At 40.2% G+C, this 24,845-nt stretch overlaps 2 protein-coding genes across 2 annotated transcripts; both read left to right on the top strand.

Annotated features, from left to right (window-relative positions):
* Window positions 1-1,555: 1,555 nt before the first annotated feature.
* gja10b (gap junction protein alpha 10 b) lies at window positions 1,556-4,562 on the top strand. The gene is made up of 2 exons (XM_074686000.1): window positions 1,556-2,938; window positions 4,524-4,562. The coding sequence occupies exons 1-2, from the start codon at window positions 1,556-1,558 to the stop codon at window positions 4,560-4,562; spliced, it is 1,422 nt and encodes a 473-aa protein (XP_074542101.1).
* Window positions 4,563-10,492: 5,930 nt separating this feature from the next.
* On the top strand, window positions 10,493-17,318 carry LOC141802421 (uncharacterized). Its single transcript, XM_074685974.1, has 5 exons — window positions 10,493-10,868; window positions 11,648-11,684; window positions 12,006-12,165; window positions 12,494-13,717; window positions 14,594-17,318. The coding sequence occupies exons 2-5, from the start codon at window positions 11,682-11,684 to the stop codon at window positions 16,933-16,935; spliced, it is 3,729 nt and encodes a 1,242-aa protein (XP_074542075.1). The 5' UTR covers window positions 10,493-10,868; window positions 11,648-11,681; the 3' UTR covers window positions 16,936-17,318.
* Window positions 17,319-24,845: the final 7,527 nt, after the last annotated feature.

The following is a 24,845-nucleotide window of genomic DNA, read 5'->3' on the forward strand; positions in this document are numbered from 1 at the left end:
CTCTTCTTTAGAGCCGAGGACACAGCATCCACGGTTTCAGAAAAAGGAATTTTAGAAGTTGATACCTCTGACGTCAGAACTGTTTTCTTCTTCGCCTCAGTTCATTTCAGATGAGCTATGGTACAGAGGTAACGGTTATGTTTGAGGATCGTGTTCACAAGTGGTTCCTTCTTTCCCTGATAGCTTTGATTTACATTTGTGGACGGGATGGTGAACTCTGAGCTCCATGACAGTCATGTCTGTTTTTGATGCAGTGCTGCCTGAGGGCCTGAAGACCATGACCATCTGTTGACATTCATCCTTGTCCCCTGTGCACAGAGGTTTCTCCAGATTGCTGAAATCTTTTGACGATATCATGAATTGTTGATTTCCATGGAAGAACATACACATTCACAGACTGGTAAACATCTGCCCATCTTTACTCCTGGGAGACTCAGCCTCTCTAAGACGCTTGTTTTATCTCCAGTCATCCTGCTGACCAGTTACCACTTTACACAACTGGTATCAAACGGCTCCTCTAGCTATTGATTATCAGAACCAACAACTTTTTCAGCCTTTTGCTGCTCCTTTTCTTTCTTTTTTAGAGAAATATTGCTTCTATCAAATTAAACATGGGCTAAGAATCACTTAAATCATGAACTGTTCAATTGAGGACACAATTTGGGTCTAGTAGATTTGGAAATCAATGTATTCTGGGTTTTTTTTTAACCACATTTCACACAACATACAAACTTCTTTGAAATTGGGGTCGGAGAACTGGGAATCGTCTGCATAACACTTCAGTTTCCCACTGTTTATTATATCACTTACAGTAAATGCACTATATCTGTTTCTACATCTGTTTTGCCCTCGCTTGATCGCTGATTTTAGTACAATGGACATCAATGTTCAGCTGGAGAGGCTCGCCTTCTGTCTACCAATAGGGACATCTGGTACTAAAGTGAGGTGATAAGGCCGAGCTCCCAATGAGATGAAAGTTGTTCCCAAAAGGTGTTGATGGAATTGAGGTCAGGCCCTTTTCCAGTTTCCAGGTCAAACTGAGGAATCAGATCTTTCATGGGTCGGTTCTTTAGATGTATGACGACCAGGACAAGGGAAAGAACAACTAGAATAACAGAGATCGGGGGTTGTTTTATAAACTGTTTTTACAGAAGGAGTTGGTACACACTGTACATGTTGGACTATTGACAGTCGGTGCTATTTCCAGTGTAGTGTCCTCTTAAAAGTGTCAGGATGAAACTGACCTCAGGCCATTATAGGACCATGTGGTGGATCAATGGCCTCAAACTGGAGTCCCAGTTAGCAGCAGCATCACAGCAGTGTCAGCTACACTGGCAGTAGGTCTCATCCGTCTCCAGAGGGACGACTCATGAGCCCTCATGTCTCCTCAAATCTATCTGCTCTTCTATGACGGACTCCTGCTGAAGAAAACAAGACGAGGATCCTAGGAAACACGTAAGATAAGCAATTTCTTCACTGCACGGCTTTGTATTAGATGAAAAACTCAGAAACTCCTTGTTTTATCCTCCAGCAGATCATAATAATGTGACAGAAGATGGGGGATTGGAACTTACTGGGGAGTATACTAGAAGAGGTCCACATTCATTCAACCATCGTTGGGAAGATCTGGCTCACCATCCTCTTCATTTTCCGGATGCTGGTTCTGGGTGTTGCAGCTGAGGATGTGTGGGACGATGAACAGAGCGAGTTTGTTTGTAACACAGAGCAGCCTGGCTGCAAGAACGTCTGTTACGACCAGGCCTTCCCCATCTCACTCATCCGCTACTGGGTCCTGCAGATCATCTTTGTGTCCTCTCCGTCTCTGGTCTACATGGGCCACGCACTGTACCGACTGAGGACCCTGGAGAAGGAGAGGCACAGAAAGAAAGCCTGCCTGAAAGCTGAGCTGGAGGGGACAGACCCAGTCCAGGAGGATCATAAGAGAATCGAGCGAGAGCTCAGGAAACTAGACGAGCAGAAGAAAGTGAGGAAAGCTCCGTTGAGGGGCTCCTTGTTGCGCACATATGTCTTTCATATCTTAACGCGGTCCGCGGTGGAGGTGGGCTTCATCATAGGTCAGTGTGCACTGTACGGGATCGGACTGTCTCCTCTTTACAAATGTGAGCGGCTGCCTTGCCCTAACAGTGTTGACTGCTTTGTTTCAAGGCCGACAGAGAAGAACATTTTCATGGTCTTCATGTTGGTCATCGCAGGAGTGTCTTTATTCCTCAACCTGTTGGAGATTTTCCACCTGGGGGTGAAGAAAATCAAACAAAGCTTGTACGGGTATAAATATGGGGACGATGACAGCGTGTACAGGTCCAAGAAGAACTCCTCCGTGCAGCAGGTCTTAGCTCTCACTAACTCCTCACCGCAGAGGCTGATGCTGCTCACACAGGGGGCCTACTCTGCTGTCCCTGATGCTCATGTGGAGCCTCTGAGTGTTGTTCCTGTGGTGCTTCAGAATCAGCCACCCAACCAGCAGCCCAGCCAAGCCGACGTCCAGGGTCAGCAGCAGCAGCAGCAGCAGGGGGCTTTGGACCGCCGCCTCACTCTGGAGAACAGGAAGCCGTCATGCAGCAGTGAAGAGTCAAACGGACCTCATGGCTCGGTGCAGCCACAGTACGCAGGACCTCGACCCACGCTCATGGGGGGCCACATAGAAATCCCCGCGTCCCTGAAGATCCCTCAGAGGAAGCAGAGCAGAGTCAGTGTTTGTAAGGAGTTCAGTGACGTGAGCGATTCTCCGGAGAGCGACCACTACCCCACCGCCAGGAAGTGCAGTTTCATGTCTCGAGGGCTGTCTGAAGGGAAGCTGGCCACGCCGTCTGACAGCGCCGGCTCTCAGAGCGGGACCGACGTGGAGGCCCAGCACCTCACCCAGGGGGAGAGTCCCATGGTGACGCCACCTCCAGCCAGTGGGAGGAGGATGTCCATGGTGAGAGCTGAAAATGATCAGTGTTCATGTTTTATCTGGAGACCACTTCACTCACAGAGTAGTAAATAGAAAAACAAATTAATCACTAGGCAAAAAAAAAAAAATTCTAATTACATCAAAACTTTTAAAAAGTTACGTGTAGGAATAAAAAAATCAAATCATTATTATTTTTTTTAAGTTTAGGTTTTTATATATTTCATTTTTGATGATAAGTTTACTGAGTAACTTGAAAATTGTGCCTTTCTGGCATTTTTTTTAACCTGCATTAATTTCAAAATTTGTGCCCATAAATTTTCATTTTTTTGGTGGTTTTTATTAATTAATTAATTAATTAATTTTTATTTTTTTAAAGAAAAATATTAATATTTAAAATATTCTTACCTTAGATAACTTCTGTTGGATAAATATGAATTTGTTTCACAACAATATATAAGCTATCCATTTTCATTTTGTCTGTTCTTTTTTTTTTTAGATAATCCTTGTTTATTCTCTGCAGATTATTCCATTTGTTTACTAATTTCTCATTTCTCATACTGCACAGTGGCACTGTGTCTCAATAATACTCAAACAACTTAAACGAAGAAGTAACAGAGATAGGATTACACATTATCAAGTGTTTTTTCTGCTATCAGAGCTTCATTCTTTCGGTTTTGGAAAGGACGTCTAGATTAAATAATTAATCAATAAAAACAGTGGACTGAATGTCTGAATGTCTTTGCTGCCATCTACTGGGCAGTAGTGAAACAGCAATTTTGAAAAACACCTTTCCTTCCTGTTTTGATGGAAAAGGAAGATTTCTGGTTTGATAAATGCATGTAAGAGTGGAACTGTATGAGTTGCAGCACTCTAATATTTTGTATTGATTCCAAATATATGTATAAAAAAAGGAAAAAAAAAAATCCTGTCTGGTTCCACTTTATCAAGTCAATTTATTACTCCTATATGCTCCATCCAGCATTTTTACAGTCTGGTACAAAAAAACGAAACAAAATAAAACATAACGCACAATTAACAGTGGATGAATTTCTGTCAAAACCTGTTAGTTTTGAAGTTGTTAAATAAGTTTTGCCCATATAAGGGCATGGCTGACCTGTCTGTTGCGCTGCTGCCTTTGCTTGGATTGCTGCACAGGATCCAGAATGAAAATACCCTTGTTGTTTAGGCTGCCACAATGAGCATGCTAACCAAACTAAATTTCTAGCCACATTCTTCAACAATATGTTGCCAACAAAGCCCCACTTTAAGATGCTTGGTGTCAACAAGCAGAGGCTAAACCCTCTGAACTCTTTTCTGATCACTCTGCTTCTGGTGATGCTCATGTTAGTGACTGTAGAGAAGGGAAGATGGGTAAGAAAGCTAGGTGATAAGAGTAATTAGACATTATCTGTCTGGGCGTGTCTGTGCTTGTTTATATCTGGGTTGTAGAGCATTAGTGCATTAGTATGATCAGATTTGTTAAACACTTTTATCATCTTTGAAAATGAACGAAAATAAGCAAAAAAAGAGTCAGCACAAATATTCAGTCACACTCTTTTCTGTGTTGAGATCAATAACCATTCATTGTTGAATGTTTTTTTTTCTTCAGAGCATGATCCTGGAGCTGTCTTCAATCATGAAAAAGTAAACCCTATGACGATGATTTAGAGCTGAGCCTGAGGTGTGTTGGATTTCTAAAGAGATCTCATCCTGTTTCTCGTGGTTTTTAACATATTGTATTTATGTTTATACTTTGACATATATTAACTTCAGTTGTGTAAACATGACATTGCATGGAAAAAACTAAGATAATTCATAAAGATATCTCCAGCTTTTTAAATCTTTCATCCAGACAGCTTGTGAGCTCCACACGAATGAGGTTTGATGGTGTTTTCAGAAATCAGAAATTCAATCAAATTTGGCTAAAAGCACATGTGACTACTCATTTAATGAGAGCAAAGAAGATCGGACTAAACAATCCCAGGATGATTGGCACACAAATATGAGATCTGTAAACCTTTCTTTTCTGTCTGTCTGTCTTTCTTTTTTTTTTTTTTTTTACACAGAAAAAGCTGGAAAAATGAGTAAAGGGCTCTGTAATTTAACATTTGACTGGGAATAAAGCTTGGAATTTTTGTTTCAGAAATATCTGTGGAAGATGAACAACATGTACTGGTGTTTTTTTTTAATAAACTCATTCCCTCTTCAGCAGGACTGACCTATCTACCTGAGTAGTCTGTTTCAAAATATATAACAGCTCAAACTAAGATTCACCAGCAGGAGAACCTCAACATTTAATTCACAAATACTTTAGCTGTTGATTTAAAGATGCTGTGAGGAGGATATGTTTTCGTTATAATACAGCACCACCTTTTGGCCTTGAGTCTCAAGCACACTGTTGTAAAGATGTGACTCTTAACAAGGCGTGTGTTTGTTTTGGAATTGAATGAAGATGGGGTCTTGTTTTCCTGTTTGTTCAAGACAACTTTTTCTTGGATAAAATGCAACAAGATAAGGTGCTTATCAACAGTTATTGTAGACAATGTGACAACAAGCAAACGCTGTCAGTTTGTGCCATAGTTTAGTAGTTGGCTATGTTTAGTGCTGCTGACAGCTCAGTGCTCCAAGACGTGTCTGTAATGTGTAACATTAGTGAATCCTGGTTATGTCGTGTCAGTCATCTACCAATCAGAGCTAACGCATCCTCACTCTTCATTTTGTTGATTGACTGTGTTTTGGAATGAACATTAGCAGAAACAGTTTAGCCTGTGTTTTAGCCTTTAGTTCGTGCTCTATCTCTCTCCTGTTTAGTAGGGCTAAACAATTAATCGATTTGAAACCGGCATTGCAATTTCACTGAATGCAATTTCCAAATCACAAAGGCTGCAATTAGAAAAAAAAAAGTTTCATGTACACAGACCTGGAGGGAATACAGTATTTTGTACTTATTCTTCTTTAAAACCAGCAAAAGTCAATATGCTGGTTTTCTGTCAAAAACCCTGTGAGCTACAGAGATCCATACAGTAGAGTGATTGTGGCTGGCAGAGCTGTGCCCCTTGTATACTTTACTCTGTAAGGTTTGTTACTCTTACCAACAACCGGAGATCGGTAAAATTTCAGTGTCCCACTTTTTTTTTGAAAGAAAGTGCAGGACGTGTTTGAATGTTGACAGTATCCTTTGTCGTGTTGGTCACACTATGAAACGACTTATAGCTTGTTTTCAGTGAACAGTGCAGAAGATACCCCCCCCCCCAAAAAAAATAAAATAAAATAAAATAAAATAAATAAATAAATAAATAAATAAATACATAAATAAATAAATAAATAAAATAAAAAATAAAAAAATTGCATGCTAAATTGCAAACGCAATATTGGTCCCAAAAAATTGCAATTACATTATTTTCCAAAATTGTTAACCCCTACTGTTAAGCCTGAACTCCTGAACTTTATTAAAGGGGACATATCATGCTGATCCCTGATTTAATTCTTACATATAATATAATAAATTTGAAAACAAGACCTTGCACCCCCTGAATTTTTAAAAAATGAGATATTGTATTTTTTCAGATATCCTGGAACAAGATTTGATGCCTCTGAAAATAGGTCATTGCCGTTTGGCCGCGAGATTTCGACCGTCGTGACGACACGAGGATCCTTTCTTTTTATTGGAGTAATCTGATAAAGCAGCTCCTCCTCTGTGATGTCAGTTAGTCACACAACCGCCACCGAGGGATACACCCACCAAGAGCCGAGTATAAATAAAGCTCCCTACTAGCTCTGGCTAACTTGACTGAGTGCTGGATGCAGGGACTCTGCTCTGCTGAGCAGCTCGGCTTTACATGGTGAATTAGCAGTTAAAACACTGTAGTTTTAGCAGCCGTCGTAATACTTGTGAGACTGTGATATTTGCATGCTTGTTCTGACATGCACTGTGAACCTGGACCACAATAATAATGTCACTAATAACATAGTGACAAACTGACGGTGGAGGCGATCTTTAGACTACACTTTCAGCATGACGGATAAAACGGACAGAGAAAAGTGAAGGAGCAGGATGGAGCCCTATTATAGAAATAATTTATTGGTGAAGTCTGCCTATATTTCCACGTATTAGAGGCATCCTAGTCTGGCATGGTGAAAAGGAGAAACAAGCATGATATGCCCCCTTTAAACTTGGGTTTAGCCCATAGAAGGGCAAGGCTGTCTTGACTGACAAGTGGACACCCTGTAGCTGTTTGTGAAGAGTCCCGCCTCTTTAACTCATCCTAACTCAAAGCTAAGCTGAGTTTAACATTTCCAAAAAGGTCCTCATTGTCAGTGGGCCTCAAACCGCATCATCACAGAAACAACACGCACACTATAAAATACAGTCAATCATGAAATCCAGTCTTCACAGAGACACAACTGTAATGTTTTATTTTTCATATAAAATCAAAACTACAGCTCAATGTGAGCTGTGAGGAGTTAACATGAAGGTTCAGAGACATGGCACAGGGATCAGTTTTTAACATGACTACAGAAGGAGAAAAAAAGAAGACCTCGGACACTTCATGGTGACCCTAACGGGAGGCAGAAAGCTCTGAGGCATACCTGAGCAGTGAAACAGTCTGAGATTTAACCTCCAAAAACCTCTGAAACAGCAAGAAATAAAAACAGGTCAACTATTGCTGTGATCAAGGCGCATCTGCCTTTCTTACAAAGAAGAATCCTGCCCCCCTCTGGTGAAGATGAAGAAGGGATCAAACCAGTCATGAAAGGTGCTGTAATGCACTCCCTCATGGTCTCTGTTTCCAGACCTGAGAGGTAGTACAGTCTGCCCCTGGGGCTGCAAGTCTAAAGTGAACAACCATACATGCTGTCAAATTTGTTTTTTTTTTCTTTTACAACATTCAGAGCAGCTAAAAGGTTTTTCTTTTGACTGAACAAACACATGTCTTGCCAGAATTGATTTCTGTTTAAATTAGTTCCCACATTGAGAACAGTAAAATATTTTTCTTTGCTGTGAACCGACATGTTAATGATTTTTAAAGGGTGATTAATCTAACCTGAATTGTTCTGTAAACTGGGTGTTGATCCTCCGTTATATTGATTTGATGACAGTTGTGCACAGTATTTTGTGCTTCAAACCCCCATCAAACCTTTTTTCAATCCCAGCTTTATATCTGTTTCTGAAGGATCCTTAGTGGCTGTTTTCAGCTCATATTTTCGGTCTTTAAACTCCATTGTGTTTGTGAAGTTTCATGTCCAATCAGAGAGTGATATCCCAAATGTGGGCATGTCTGTCAGTGAAAAGCTTATGTGTTTCCACATCCTCTTTTTTTTTTTTTTACATTACTTTGAAAACCCCTCCATACCTCACAACCTCTCTCTTTTGTTACAGACTATCATAATGCTGGACATATTTCACATTCACAAAACAAAATGGACAAAGATAAAATCAAATGGAAAATACTTTAGAATTAACTCTTTTTTTTAATATCAGTGTTTATTTAACAGATAACAAATTACAGACAATCAGACTATTAAAGAAGACGTAATGGGGGATATAAAAGGAAAATAAATTAAGAAAAATAAAATATACACACTGAAATAAAATAAATAAGCACATGTACTTAACATAATTAATGTATTAATTAAGGCACCTCTTGATTTGGGGTAAGTGAAAATGAATTGTTTAGGCAAAGCAGTGTGTGTTCACTTTTCTTGTTTGTCATTACTCTTAAGGTGTCTACATAAAAATAGAATTTATTTATGAAAATACAAAAATTAAGTAGGGCCTTGGAGAACTTCATTTTATGGATATGAAACTTACCCATGAGAATCATCAAATTTACTATGAAGCAAATTGATTTGTCATTGCATTCAAATTTTGAAAAAAATATCTTACAGCACCTTTCATGACTGATTGTTATGTATTGTTTAGTTTTATTATAGAGACATTTCTCTAGGTCCCCCCAAAACACAGATGATGATGGGCAAATACAAAATAAATGCAAAATTGTCTCTGGCTCATGCTTGCAAAAAGTACACGTCATTCACATCAGTAAATCTGGAAATAGATTTGTTACAAATACAATGTGAAATTTAAAAATGAACATCTTATATTTTATTTGAAAGACAGAATTGAAAGGGACATAACCAGGCATTGCACCATCTAATATCAACCAACTGTGAGTCCCACATGAATTTACCTCTGGGCGAATTTTTTTTTACTTTTCTGTAAAACTTTCCTAAGATGTTTGTTTGTACATTTTCTATCCATTATGTCAATTCCGTCAACCTTAAGAGACAGTTTGAAAATGAACTCAAACAATACTTCAATACGTTAACAACATCATCGAGCAATGAAGCCATAAAAATATCAGACTTCTTTATTAAAAACTTAAAATCCCCTGATTAAATTTAAAACTTACAACTATTTATTATTGTGTCATTTCATTCTCCTCTGCTCACAATATGGATGAAAATGGTTTGTTACTCTTTGTGTTTACACTGTAATCTGAATAAGTTGATGTTTGCATTTTGTGTTATTTCTTATGATCACTTTCAGAGACTCTGTACCTCCTTGTGTTGGAAAAAAATAAATAAATATAGATAAATAAATAAATAAATAAATTTTAATAATAACAAAAGCTCCTCCGTCAGAGCAGTCTCCTCCCATGCTCCGAGCACAATGATCGCATTTTGAGACTCAGAAAGAGTTTCCGGCACCGAGGTGAACTTAGTTTCGCGTTGGATATTCGACAGACATTCACAACGACAGTTTGGCAATTCCTGCCCGACATGTGTCGCTCGTACAGCGGATAGTTTCCCAAGAACTGTCGCTGGTTGATGTCGCGACCCAGTGTGGCCATTGCAGCCCGGTTTAGGGACCGTTGCAAAAGAACATGCTGCGTAAAAGCAGAGGAAAAATAACCATCACGTTGTAAATAGATTTTTAATTTAAGGTTGAAATTCCAAAACTCTGTTAATTTTGCAAGAAGATATTGCTGTACTTCGCTCAAGCACTGGTTTGTCAATTTGTGTCTTAATCCATTTTATATTAATGTTTAAATAACTTGATCATCAATAACTTTCTAGTCATGTGACCCAGAGGCACCAAATCACTTTTATAATGTCCATCTCTTATTGCTGTTCTTGGAAAAAGCACTGGTTTGTCGATTTGTTTCTTGAGATGGACATTATAAAAGTGATTTGTTGCCTCTAGGTCACATGACCAAAAAGTTATTGATGATCAAGTTATTTAAAAATTAATATTAAAAAGACACAAATAGACAAACCAGTGCTTGAGCCAAGAACAGTAATAAGAGATGGACATTATAAAAGTGATTTGGTGCCTCCAGGTCACATGACCAAAAAGTTATTGACGATCAAGTTATTTAAAAATTAATATTAAATTGATTGAGACACAAATAGATAAACCAGTGCTTGAGCCAAGTACAGTAATTTCATTCTGACAATATACCATCTTTTGGAAGATTATTCCTCACAGGGTAAAAAAGCTCTTGATGATGTAATGGTTAGTTGTCTTCTGCTAAAACAAAGCTTGAACTTTTGCGACGGTCCCTAGACCGTGTATTCAGCGGTCGTTCGGTGGGAAACCTTCCGCTGTATGAGCACCCCTTCCCAGGCTCGGATTGCCTATCAGTCCTTGTCTGGGAGTTGAATGTCTGTTAAATATCCAACGTGAAACCAAGTTCACCTCGGTGTTTCGGGCGGAGGAGAGAGGGGAGTGGAGACTGCAGCTTGTCGCTTCGAGACGCATCCCCTGTCTCATGAATGTGAGGAGATGTCCAGATTTCAGGATTTTTAAGATTTCACCGAGCGGCAGCTGCTCTCGGCGGTTATCAGAGACATGGGAGAGGATAGAACAACATCTGGATACGAAGAGGAGCTCCATTGCCAAAGAAGACTATTGGCTGTAACTCTAATGAGATAAAGCTGCACGGAGCAGGTTGGTTTCTCAACATGTGTGTGATAATGTTTTCGGGGCAGTACGGCTCAAAACGTAAACTCTGACGTAATACTATTTCATTCGTGCAAAAAATACTATACTTCTGGGAACGCAGAGTCTAATGTGGATTTTCCGTGCGGGAAACAGGTTTATGCTAGTTTTCTGATTGAAAAATGGACTGAAAACAACAAATAACTGTCCGTTTTGCGTCGAGTATTAACATAAGATGCAAACCATTGGCAATTAATGATGACGACACTATTTCCTGAGAATTATGTGTTTTGAAATACAGAATTAGTCTTCAGGAATGCGACCTAGTTAAGTTTTACACCATGCGTGTTGTGTGCGTGTATGAAAAGCCCTAAACAAAGGCCGACACGTGTGGTCTTTCTGTTTTAGACTGCACCGTGGTCGAGTGTTTCTCCGGTCGAAGTGGTCTTAGACTTTTTGAAACGGCTTCAACCGGTGAAGACTTTGCCACTCATGTGTGTCTCCTCTCAAGGGTCAACAAATGCACCTGTAGTGCAAAAAAATCACGATTTAAACCAGCACAGGGTGAACACCCTCCATGCTAACATGCTAAAAGATGGCGGCTTGTCTTTCCCTCTTTTGGTGAAAGGCACCCAAACGAAGGGGCGGAGCGTCGCCATATCGGCAACGCATACCGGAAAAGGCAAACCGGAAGTTCTTCTTCGTCTATTTTTTCTGTTCTGTTCTATAAAGGGGCCCCAAATTTTCTAAAAAGAATGAGTTTTAATTAAAATTTTATCACTTTTTAGGCTCCACAACATCACATCAAGGAATCAAGCAAGAATGGTAAGACAAAGAGTCTTTTGGTTACCCACTATCTGGTCTTTTTCATGTACATGATTACTTATCAAGTGCTTTAATGCTGCATTTGACATATGGAGATTGAATTGTTGAAGACTGAATGGTACGAGACATCTCCTTCACCCTCTCTCTGAAAAGTGGGGCAACGTTTTTTCTTTCGTATCATGGCAAACTAGTATGATTGAAACCCAGCCAGGTTTATTATGAATGATCTATTTTATGTTCATTTTTAAGAGAGGACCATGTTACTAATAAGTGATCTGTAAAGTTTTCTTGATATCAGTGTTGTGACTTCTGATTTTCCAGACACACCTGTCTATTTTGACAAAAGATGGCAGTCTGGAGTGGACGGATGTATCATCGTCTGAGTTTGGGTGTCCTCTCTGTCCAAAATTTATATCAAGAAGCCAAACCGTAATCCAGAGGCACCTGGCAAACCACACCGAAAATGCAGTGCATTTCCAAGGTATGTTGATGAAAAGAATCCAAGATCTTATACATTACATACTTCTATGTTACATATATATCACAAGTAACAGCAACAGTGCTAAACCTAACCCTCAGCAAACAAACACACACACACACACACACACACACACACACACACACACACACACACACACACACACACACACACACACACACACACACACACACACACACACACACACACACACATACACACACATACAACCACACACACTGTTTTGGTTAAGGAAGAATGCAATTGTTTATTCTTTATAAGTACAGTCTTTATAACATGGTGAGTATTTTTTCTACTCTCCTTTTTGCAGAAAAATTGCTATGCAGATGCAATCTGTCCTGCAGAGATCATGGCCATTTCCACTGTCCATTTTGTGCGGGGACAATTGTTCAGAAACTCAACATGGTAGCACATCTGACTGAGTGCAAAAAAAAATTTGATGTGGACCAAAGCACATCAAAGCCGTCCTCATCAGAGACCAACCCAACATTGAGAGACCTTCAGGAGGATTTTACTGCTTCACCAACATTATCACCAACACCTTCGACATCAAATTCAACTCCACCTTCTGAGTCTGCACTGGTTACAGACCACCCCTACTCTCTCGCAGCATCGCCCAAGACCCCCACAGATTTTAGTTTGCCATCCTCCCATGTGAAGTGCCCTCACTGCTCCATGGTGTTATACCGTCAGAATTTGCTTTTACACATACAAAGAAAACATGGTCAGCCAAAAGATGTAACAACCCAGTCTCACTTGAAAAGCACATGTGTCGATCAGAATAATGGCCTGTATGTAGTCAGAAAGACAGAGCGGGGTTTTAGTGTGCCAGTACATGTGCAGCGTAAAACACATGGCCAGCAACATGTCACAAAATGTGAAATGAAAGCATGCCAGCGGTATCACTTGCTTGCAAAAAGGAATGGGCTGTGTCACAGTATGTGCAGCCATTTACGTTCACTGGACTATTGTAGCACTGCGGCCACTGAGGTGCCACTGCAATATGAGGTCCTCCAGGAAATGGTTGACAACCTTGTCTTTGGTGACTCTAAGGTGGATCTCTGCAAGAAGAGGCAACAGGATGCAGTGGAAGCACATGTCCCCTTGTCCGTGTTAGTGGACCTTGGTGGCTCCAAAAATCATCTTTGTCTTTCTATTTTTGAGCCCCATTTATACCATTACAGCACATTAGGAAGAGTCATGGTGACATACGACCTAAAAAAAAACACCTGGCATTGTCCCTGTATTAAAGGCCGTATATCTTGCCCTCACAAGTACATTGCAAAGTGGCACCTTTTCCAGACTCATAAAAACCTTTTCATAACTGCACCACCAACCAAAACACCACAAGTGATAACTCACCCTATCAGTCTCCCTACTGCAGAGATGGAAAGAACTGTGAGATATGAGAATGAGTGTGAAAAAATACCTGCAAGTCTCCCTGAAGAGACCAAATCCCAAAGTCCAAAACTGGAGGAGGCTGTGCAAATCACTGACAAGGCCAGAATAGTTGGCATGGAAGGCGTATTGCAAAGTAAGTTCAGTACATCTTTAACTGTACCATGTATAGAAAAAATGATGCACTAATGTGTGTGTGTGTAAATATATATATATATATATATATATATATATATATATATATACTGATTACAGTTTGATACAGTGCAAAGAACAAACAGTTATTTATGTAAGGAACAAACCAGAAAACATAAATTTAAACCAGAAGTACAACAATAGATTATTAGTTAAGAAACACAACCAGGGGTAAAGTGGCAGTCAAGGAATCCATTATTAACCATAGTTATATAAAAAATGGATACTTTGTTATGGAGCGGCGAAAAAAAATCTTGTTTCAGTCCAACTTACGGTTTGGTAAGGGCGTTGTAGCGCCGAAAAAATAAAAAAGAACACGAAAAAGACCACTTTCTGGTTTGCCTTTTCCGGAATGCGCTGCCAATATGGCGGAGCCCAGTCTCTGCAGATGGTGGGCAGATAGGCTCTTAACGTCTGTAATTAGCTGGAGCCGACGAACAAACTAAGGAGAAATGTGACTCACAGAATCTAATAAACTTGCTCTAATTGAGCTGCTGTGGGAGAAACAAACACTGCACTGCAGACTGTCTCTGGTCTGTTCCTCTTTGGTGACTAAACTTACAGTACTGTACCAGATCATATAATCTTTGATTAACAGGTGTGTTTAAACAGGTGAACACTACCTTTAGTTCTTCTTTCAGATCAATGTCTCAACAAGCAGGAGGCTCCTGTAATCGTTTGTCCAGTATATGAGATTGTCATAACAGTTCAGCAGCAGTGCTAAAAATAAAGATCCTGAGTTTTTTCTTTCAGATTTTCTTTTCCATCAGGAAAATGATCTGATATCTCATTAATATCTGTTCACTGTGTCCTGCAGATGTTCAGCTACTAATGGTGAAGAAAGAGGAGCTTCCCCCTGAGCAGCAGGAGTGGAGCCCCTATCCAGACCAGGAGGAGAATGAGTCCCCACTCATTAAAGAGGAAGAGGAGGATAATGAGTCCCCACTCATTAAAGAGGAAGAGGAGGATAATGAGTCCCCACTCATTAAAGAGGAAGAGGAGGATAATGAGTCTCCACTCATTAAAGAGGAACAGGAGGAACTGTGGATCGGTCAGGGCAGAGAGCAGCTTCAAGAACTGGAGGAGGCTGATACCAAGGTCCTGTTTCCTTCAGTCCATATGAAGAGTGAAAATGATGAAGAGGAACCTCAGTCCTCACTGCTTCATCAGAGACTCACTGACCATATGGAAACAGCAGCTGGTGGAGAGGACTGTGGAAGACCAGAACCAGCAAAGAGCTCAGATCCAGAAAGAAATTCACAACCAGAGATTGAGGTTAAGATCGAAGCCTCCTCAGATTCTGAATCAGAGACTGAAGTCTCCTCAGATACTGGATCAGGGACTGAAGATGAGGCAGACGACTGGAAGGAGACCAGAGACTGTCCTAAAAGATTAAAATCTGCCACAAACAAAAGAGCAGAGACTGTAAAGTCCCTTAATTGTCCTGAGCCTGGTAAAACCAATCATGTGGTTCCTCTAACAAGTGAGAGACCTCACATCTGCTCAGAATGTGGAAAAGGATTTACTCGTAAATCGAGTTTAAGCAAACACATGTCTGTCCATAGCAAAGAGAAACCTTTTAGCTGTTCAAAATGTGGGGAAAAATACCGCCAAAAATCCTCTCTGATTAGACATATGTTTGTTCACTCAGGAGTAAAACCTTACAACTGCTCAGAGTGTGGAAAGGGATATCCTCATAAATCAGATTTAGACAAACACATGTTTGTCCACAGCAAAGAGAGACCCTTTAGCTGTTCTGATTGTGGAAAAAGTTTTAACATAAAATCAACTCTGACTAGACATATGTTTCTTCACTCAGACAAAAAACCGTACACCTGCTTAGAATGTGGGAAAGGATTTACTCGTGAATCTGGGTTAATCAGACACATGCTTGTCCACAACAAAGAGAAACCTTTTAGCTGTTCAAAATGTGGGGAAAAATATCGCCAAAAATCCTCTCTGATCAGACATATGTTTGTTCACTCAGGAGTAAAACCTTACAACTGCTCAGAGTGTGGAAAGGGATATCCTCATAAATCAGATTTAGACAAACACATGTTTGTCCACAGCAAAGAGAGACCTTTTAGCTGTTCTGATTGTGGAAAAAGTTTTAACATAAAATCAACTCTGACTAGACATATGTTTCTTCACTCAGACAAAAAACCGTACACTTGTTCTAAATGTGGAAAAGGATTTATTCGTAATGCAGATTTGACCAAGCACATGTTTGTCCACAACAAAGAGAAACCTTTCAACTGCTCTGAATGTGGAAAAGGATTTTACTACAAAATAAGCCTGACTGCACATATGTTCCTTCACTCAAAAGAACGACCTTTCAGCTGTGCAGACTGCGGAAAAGGATATACTCGAAAATCAGATTTGGCCAAACACATGTTATTACACAGCAAAGAAAAACCTTTCAGCTGCTCTGAATGTGGAGAGGGATTTTACTATAAACTAGGTCTTACTACGCATATGTTTGTTCATTCAAAAGAATCACCGTTCAGCTGTTCAGAGTGTGGTAAAGGATTTGCTCGTGAATATGATTTGGGTAATCACATGTTTGTACATAGCAAAGAAAAACCATTCAGCTGCTCTGAATGTAGTAAAAGCTTTAATCTAAAATCAACTCTGACTACACATATGGTTCTTCACTCGGGAGAAAAACCTTTCTGCTGCTCACAGTGTGGAAAAGCATTTTCTCGTAAATCAGATTTGGGCAAACACAAGTTTGTACACAGTGAGGAAAAACTTTTCTGCTGTTCCATATGCGGTCAAAGTTTTAAACAGAAACGAAATCTGACTCCACATATGTTGATTCACTCAAAAGAAAAACCTTTCAGCTGCCCTGAATGTGGGAAAAAATTTCGCCGCAAATCAACTCAGGCTGAACATATGTTGATTCACTCGAAAAAAAAACACTTCAGATGCTCGGTGTGTGGAAAAGAATTTACCCAAAAACCAAATCTGACTTCGCATATGTTAGTTCACTCAAAAGCAAAACCTTATAACTGCTCTATATGTGGTAAAGGATTTAACCATAAAGCAAATCTGATCAGACACAAGTTTGTTCACACAAACGAAAAACCTTACAGCTGCTCAGAATGTGGGAAAGAATTTAAGCACCAAAAAAGTCTGACAACACATGTTTGTTCATAAATGAAGGACTCTACTCCGCTGCTCTGAGTGTAGCAGTGTTTCCCCGTCCATTACATATATGGGAAGGGCAGCCTGCCCCCCAAATGGAGGCAGAGCGTTGAGGTAATTTCAATTTTCATATCGCTGTATATAGTGCCAGATCACAGCAGAAGTAATCGAGAGTTCCCTCTCTCATAAATCAGGTCTTTACCTTGTTTTTTTTTATTTAGCAGACTAAACAGCCTTATGTTATTCATCTAATTTACGTGACGGGATGTCATTCGTGCATGGTTCTCCTCTCGCTGTTTCATGCTTGTGTTCTGAGTCATAAAGTACATGTTACTGACAGTTTGTAAAAAGTGTATATGATATTTCAATAAACTTGTGTGGCTGCCAGTACGATACATATGAGTGTCTTCATTTATAAGTCAGTTTAGGCCCCGTTTACATGACGCCGAAAACGGTCGATTCCGCAAACATTTCGTTGCGTTTTGGCCTTCCGTTTAGACGAGACGTTGCGTTTGCAGTGAAAACGCAAACTTTTGAAAAACGCTCCCCAGAGTGGAAAGATCTGAATCCGCTCCTCCATCCAGCTTCGTGTAAACACAGAGCGGAGCGTCTCAGGGTGAAACGCTGACGTCACCGCATGCGCACTCGCAGTTTCAGGTGAAGGCTCCGCGTTCAGCCACATTTCCAGTTGAGCCAGTAGGTGGCGGTAATGCACGTTATGGTTGGATTGCCGACCGTCTCACACAACAAAACAGCAGAAAAAGAAAGAACAGAAGAGGAGACTTCTCCTCCTGGAGTCGTATGAACGCGGATCGTTTTCACGCCGTCCTCATGTAAACGCGGGTGGCTTTTGAAAACGCAAAGGAAGAATCGTTGCGGGAGTCTCCGTGTAAACGGGGCCTTAGTTTGACTTGGCTCCCCCTCCCCCTTTTATCAAGGCGCCACATCTCTGGTGTCCCTGGTTTCTTACAGCCTTGACTTCCTGTATGAACTTCGATCAGCACAGCACTTGGACCTCTATCTTTAACTAACTATAATTCCTGTTTGTCCTTCTCCCAGTTGTCTTGTCTTGTCTTGTCCTGTCTATCACTGTTTCCTCTTCCTTCCACACTGTGGTGTGGCACAGTCCTCTGTTAAAAAAGAACAATTAAGGCAAGACAGTGAAAAACAACTACAGGCCCATATTCCAATATTCCAATTCCAATTTACCATTTTTAAGTAAAATTATTGAGAGAGCAGTTTTTCAGCAATTACATAACTTTATGACTCTGAATGACTGCTTTGATGTCTTCCAGTCAGGTTTCCGGCCTCATCACAGCACTGAGACTGCTCTGGTTAAGGTGTGTAATGCCATCCACCTGAACACAGACAGTGGCACAGTTTCAGTAGTTGTGCTGCTCGATCTCAGTGCTGCTTTCGATACAGTAGACCATGACATACTGTTAAACCAACTAGAGAACTGGATGGGACTTTCTGGCACAGCACTCAATTGGTTTAAATCTTACCTGAAGGACAGAGACTATTTTGTGTTTATAGGTAACTGTACATCTGAGCGGACAAAAATAACATGTGGAGTCCCCCAAGGATCCATCCTGGGGCCCCTGCTGTTTAACATTTATTTGCTCCCACTGGCTCAGATTATAAAAAACAACAAAGTCAGTTACCATAACTGTGCTGACGACACACAGTTATACATTTCAGTGTCACCAGGTGATCATGGCAGCATACAGGCTCTGGGTAAATGTATTGAACAGAATAATGATTGGATGAGCCTAAACTTCCTCCTAAACAAAGATAAAACTGAGGTTGTTGTTTTAGGAGCCAAATCAGAGAGAGTCAAAGTCAGTGAGCAGCTCCAGATGTTACAGTTAAAAACCACTGACCATGCCAGAAACCTGGGTGTGATCATGGACTCAATTGAATTTTCACAAGCAAACTAAGACAGTTACAAAGTCAGCCTTCTATCACTTAAAGAATGTGTCCAGGATTAAAGGACTGATGTGTCAGCAGGACTTGGAAAAACTGGTCCATGCTTTTATCTTCAGTAGGCTTGATTACTGTGGCAGCGTCTTTACAGGTCTCCCTAAAAAAACAGTCAGACAGCTGCAGCTGGTTAAGAACGCTGCTGCTCGAGTCCTCACGAAGACCAAGAAAGTGGGTCACATCAGTCCAGTTCTGAGGTCTTTACACAGGCTTCCTGTTTGTAAGAGGATAGAGTTTAAAACACTACTGCTGGTTTACAAAGCTCTGAATGGACTAGGGCCAAAATACATCAATGATCTTTTGATCCTGTATGAACCACAAAGACCACTTAGGTCCTCTGGATCAGGTCTGCTTTCAGTCCCCAGAGTCAGAACCAAACATGGAGTGGCAGCATTCAGCTTCTATGCTCCAAATATCTGGAACAAGCTGCCAGAAAACATCAGGTCTGCTGAAACTCTTAGTTCATTTAAATCCAGGTTGAAGACCCACCTTTTTACAGCTGCCTTTTATTAGAGCATTTTAACAATTCATTTTAATATCTTGTCTTTAATTCTGCACTGCAATTTTTTTTATCTTAAAATCTGTTTTAAAATCTTTTTTTTTTTTGCTTTATTTTACCTTTTAATTAATCTCCTTTTTAATTGAATTTTAATTGTTTTCTATAATTTGTTCTGCCTGTAAAGCACTTTGAATTGCCATGATGAAATGTGCTATATAAAAAAACTTACCTTGCCTTGCACGACTCTCCCCTTCAGCTCACATCAGGGGTTAAATAAAGTTTAGAATGATGGAGTAGCCTACAGGGAGGGCTGGTGATGGTCACTATAGCAGTGAATCATATTCACATATCTCTCACTGCTAGAAAAAAAAAAAGCATTGATCTTTCCAAAGCTGTCACCGGACATAGTGCTCAGCTATAAAGATAATGCAGACAAAGGGGGGGGGGGGGGGGGGGGGGGGGGGGGGGTCAGTTTAGTGTACCCTTACAGTGGTGATTTAGGGTTTAGGATTTTAGAGTTATGGCTCACATTGGAAAAGAGTCCTTTATTTTACATTCAGGTGCAAAAACAGCTGTTGAGAGACTGAGATGGGAGGACAGCATGAAGAGAGCGGCAATTATAGTTTTTATTAACAATATCTGTAGACAGAGAGTGACAGAAAGCAAGACAAAGAAAAGTGGCAAAAAAAAATCTTCTGTCTCTTCATACTGGATGTGGTCTTAAACTGTCATTCCTTAACAACAATACTGCTCAAAAAGCTGAAATGCAAAGTTAAAACAGGTTCAACTACTTTAGTTCAGTTTTTTTTTTTTTTTTGTCTAACTTGGACTTATGCGGGTCATTCCACGATTCGGTGCCGTTTCAGCATTGTGACTTTCTTTGATATACTCTGAAAGAGGGCTTATTAAACTACAAGAAAATGATATCTGTCAAGCTCAGGATATCGAACTCTAATAATTTTGACCAAATTCTTGACAGTCCAAATGTCCACCCCGTTATGGGACATTTTCATCTTTATTGATAAGTGTTCTGAATGTATAGTCATTGTGCTTTTTACATTTTCAGAAGACCTCAATGTCCCCTATTTTATAAGTAAAAGTATTTTTAAAAAATATCCATATATACCCATTATCTTGAAAAAAACATGTTTTATTATTATACATCCAACACTCAACATTCATTCAACATTGCAATAAAAAGGAAGTTCATGGGACATGTGCCCTGTTTTTAACTATTTTTAGTTTCTCAATTCATTTGCCATGTTAATTACAAAGACAATTATTGAACATTCTTGAATTAATGTAAAAAATACAAAGATAATAGGGTGGACAACATGTAACAGGGTGGACATATAACATTGTATAACATTGTATAACATTTCATTTCAATTATAGAAAGAAAAAGAAAGAAAAAAAGAAAGAAAGAAAGAGAATGTGAAGTCATTTTCATTGTCACACATTGTCTCAAAATAATGCACACCCCACATCCACATTAGGAACAGTTCCCAGTTTTATATTTGAACGGTTAACCCATTTGATTTTCTACTAACTTCCACACTTTTTTGTCTAACTGGACAGATCTTTTGTTTACAGGTTGTGGTGCTCTCATTAGGCACACAACTTGATCATCCCTGTACCTGCCAATGTCCTCTCTTGGACTTGGCCAGTGGAACTTATTGACTCCATTCTTATGCATACATTTCACTTTGACATCAGTGTCAACATCTAAGATGATTCCAGGGTAAGCTTCATCATCATAGTTAAGAATGCACCATTGCCCAATATTTCTCGCTTGATAACCTCAGGCCGTAAGGGTTCGTCTTCACAGTGCGGGTTCGTCTCTTCTCCTAGACCCACCTCCTTCAGTTCAAAACACCTACAGTCAAGGACACCTTTGTCTGCCTGGCAAAAGACAAGTTATGTCTCGATACTTAATTGTCCCTGGAGAGAGACAGATGACCTGGTGGATTTTCATTGTTCCTTTGACTGGCACAAGTGGGGGGACATTTCTCATTTCTTGGACTTTCCTCTCCACATCTTCTTTCTTCACAAAAAAAAGTTCCACTGAAGTCCCTGATTTTTTCAGCTGTGTTGCTGGGCCATCGTTGAATACATGGAGACGATCAATCTCTGGATATCTCTCTCTCACCATATTCAACACAGGATCCAGGTGGGCCCAAATAGCTGGAGGATCGTGCCGCCTTGAGGGTGAAATGGAGCAGAAAGTCACTGGTGCCTCTTCAGCTGCAGTGTACAGCACTCCAATATGTAAAGTTGCTTGTTGGTGTGACCCTCCAAAATGGACTGATTGATTTTCTTGGGAATACTTACAGGAGTAGTTCTCACTGAAATCTACATGTAAAAGACATTCATATGTCTTTAAGTTTTCCCTCAGCTGTCGGTAGGCCCCATACTGCCATTTTACATTGAAGATGTGTTGCCTAAATCTAAACAGCCTATCATGGAATTCACTTGCAAGTGCATCTTCTGTCATATACACAGTTTTCTTCACAGTGGCTGTTTCCCAAAGCCCAGGTACCTTGCTTTGCCTTGGTCTGATGTGGGCGTAGGGTGGGCATCCACATCATCAGTCGCTGCCCAAGTGCTGTTCCAATGTTCATGTCCCCGGAGGCATATGTCCTCCGTTTGGTTAGCATGTGGCTAACTCACCAAGGATACACAGGTGTATCCTTCATTGCCTTGCTATGGCTATAAATACCCAACATGCAAAGCGTGAATCTACAAAAAAGGGAAAAAATGGAAGGCAAAGACGCACCAGGGAAAGACGCTCCAGCGGAGGCGCGCGGTAAATTCCAATTCAAATGTAAGTAACAAAATACACCTCTAAAAAAATAACTTATACCATGTCCACCACTTAACTCTTTTGTGTGTCACTCACGTAACTATAATTACTGAGAAGCTGCACCTGCAGAGTGTCAATGATGTGACAATAAAAAAGCAAAAAGCGTACAAAAGTGGAAGGCCATGACAATATTTGTTGCCGCTTGAGCATACGGTCTCTTCCCACAATAAATTTTCCAAGCACTGTCCACAGTGCAACACATGTTATGTGAGACAGTGTAACTCCAATTACATAAACATTTGTGACAGGAATCTGATGGTAAAAAATATGCCTTTGTAGGCCGTTTCATTAGCATCTCCTTTAGAGCAGAGGCAGGACACTTGCCTTGGATTGGAAAGAAGTGGCTTTGGAGGCACTGCCTTCCAAGGCAAGGCAAGGTACCTGGGCTTTGGGAAACAGCCAGGGATTGCTGACCTTTTCCCAGACTCATCTTCATCTTTAACTTTGCCACTGTCTTCCACAGACCACTGGGTTAAGGATATCTCTCTGTTTGTAGGAGGTCTCAGCATATATGTGTTGTGGTGGCACACTTTTTGCAGTCACCACATGCACAGAGTTTTGAATTTGGATTGCACATAGTTGCATTGACCATGTCCTCAATGTTTTTTGTTCCTGTCATGCCTTGGCTGTGTAGGGTGCTGGCCATGAACTGTAGGTTTTCATGAGTTCTACACTGACAGGTTTCACGGTCAGCCTCAGTGGGAACCACAACCCAAAACGGTCTCAAAGTGCAGAAACAAGAGTATGAGATCTGATCTTCATGTTCAGAGAGGAACCTCTGGTGCAGGTTCTTCATTGTGTCAGTTAGCAGACGTTTCTGTTTTTTAATCTTGTTTTTGAGCTACAGTTTGCTTGCGCCCTGTTGTCATACGACTTACATCGTCTCTTAAAAAGAAACCCTTTACTTTTTGTTTGGATTCAGCAGGTAATCTGTTACTTTTCTTTCGTTCAAAGGTCGTGAGCCCTGCAGCTGGTTTTTGACTCCGCTTCTTAGAAAAGTCTAGAGTTGCATGTGCAACCCTCTGCATCCTGTATTTCTTTAAACATTTTCCACTTGTTATTCTTGCAGTAATTTGTCTCTCCCATTCTGTGTTTTTGTATTTGTTTCTGATGTCTTCAATTATCGTTTCTTGCAACAACAGCTTTCTTCTGATGGTATTGTTAACTGTTTGATGGCTGAGCAATGCATTCACCGTGGAGCCTGGTGATTTCTTCTCCCCTACCAAGCGCTGGCACCTTTTCTTGTATTTTTCTTTTTTTTTCTCTTTTCCCTCTTCAACAGAGCGCTTAGTTGTTCCATTTCATTCTGTAGCTTCCTTCTGCCCTGTCTGGCATTTCTCTGCCCAACAATGTATTGCCTATAACACAAGAATATTTTCATCATTCATAATTACTATAGTGGTTAAATATTCTGTATACAACAATATTAGAATAGAAGGTTATAAGTCATATTAAAGTAAGTTATTCTTAGCATCCATTTGTTAGGCCACACACACACATGAACACATGCACACACAGACAAGCACACACATCAGGGTAAAAACAGATAATTCAACTTTGTATTTTACTTCTCTAATTATCAAGCTGTCATCTTTCTTCTAACCTTGAGGGCTCTGAATGAGGGGCGTTTCCTGGCTCTGGGGGACATTGAGGACTTGAAGGAGGAGTTAACTGACAGGCTGTCCTGGCTTTTGCACTTTCCCTCTGCTCTCTCTTCTTTTCTCACCATTTCTTCCTCTGTGCTCTCTTCTCTCTTTCACTGAGGTCTGACACTTTCCTTTTTCTTCCTTCTTTTCTGTCTCTTCTCCACCTTTCTTTCTTTCTCTTTATTGAGGTATTCTGCCCGTTTTTCAGGGTCTGCATCACGTCGTTCCCTGTAGCGCCGCTGCTTTTCTGCTGCAGATAGTGGTGCCATTCCCTGACAAATACATGCATGTCGTTTAAATCACTCCTTTAAAAAGAACCCAATATGTAAAGAAAAATTACAGAGTGGAAGAAAAACTAGAAATAAATGCTGGAAATAGTTGATCATCTCCCTATGAACCCCGCCCTGTTATTATGAGTCCCCCTGTTACTTTGGAAAATAGTAACAGGGGGGACATCTCTGGCTGAAGTTAGCCCTTCTCCTCATGGCATGAGTAGCATGCTAGTACCTGGTGACCACAAAGGAAGATTTACATCTTATTTATTAACCAGGTTTTAAAATTTGCAAAAAATGGTCAAATTCAACAATCAAACAGTGTAACAGAGTGGACGAGTTATGCTTCACCACATCAGAGAGCCATAATTAAAGGTTAAAAAGAAGTAGAGTGAAGAGTGATACTTACTCTGCTTCTTGCAGAACATTTCCTTCCAAAAATCTGTGCTACTTCCTGAATATCATGTGACTAGAGGAATGGTCATTGGGTGTATTTGAAGGGATATTCATCACAGTAACAGGGGGGACAGTCAACACAGAGACACAGCATATTTTCAAGTTTTAAAGTACTAAAAGTTTATCAATACAGAAATATTACATTTGTTCAGAAAGCTGACAACTCACATTACATAACAATACCAAAAAATGTAGAAACTGTT

This window comes from Halichoeres trimaculatus, unplaced genomic scaffold (genome assembly GCF_033239565.1).
Source record: "Halichoeres trimaculatus isolate MK-OKI-2021-1 unplaced genomic scaffold, fHalTri1.1 fHalTri1_scaffold_13, whole genome shotgun sequence".
NCBI classification, from domain to species: domain Eukaryota; kingdom Metazoa; phylum Chordata; class Actinopteri; order Labriformes; family Labridae; genus Halichoeres; species Halichoeres trimaculatus.

What these genes read in the sequence shown, in the direction of transcription:
- gja10b (XM_074686000.1), top strand. Translation starts at nt 1,556, where the DNA reads ATGGGGGATTGGAACTTACTGGGGAGTATACTAGAAGAGGTCCACATT. An exon ending in GTGGGAGGAGGATGTCCATG is followed by an intron (nt 2,939 to 4,523) that starts GTGAGAGCTGAA and finishes TTTTTTCTTCAG; the next exon opens with AGCATGATCCTGGAGCTGTC.
- LOC141802421 (XM_074685974.1), top strand. An exon ending in AAATGCAGTGCATTTCCAAG is followed by an intron (nt 12,166 to 12,493) that starts GTATGTTGATGA and finishes TCCTTTTTGCAG; the next exon opens with AAAAATTGCTATGCAGATGC. An exon ending in CATGGAAGGCGTATTGCAAA is followed by an intron (nt 13,718 to 14,593) that starts GTAAGTTCAGTA and finishes TGTGTCCTGCAG; the next exon opens with ATGTTCAGCTACTAATGGTG.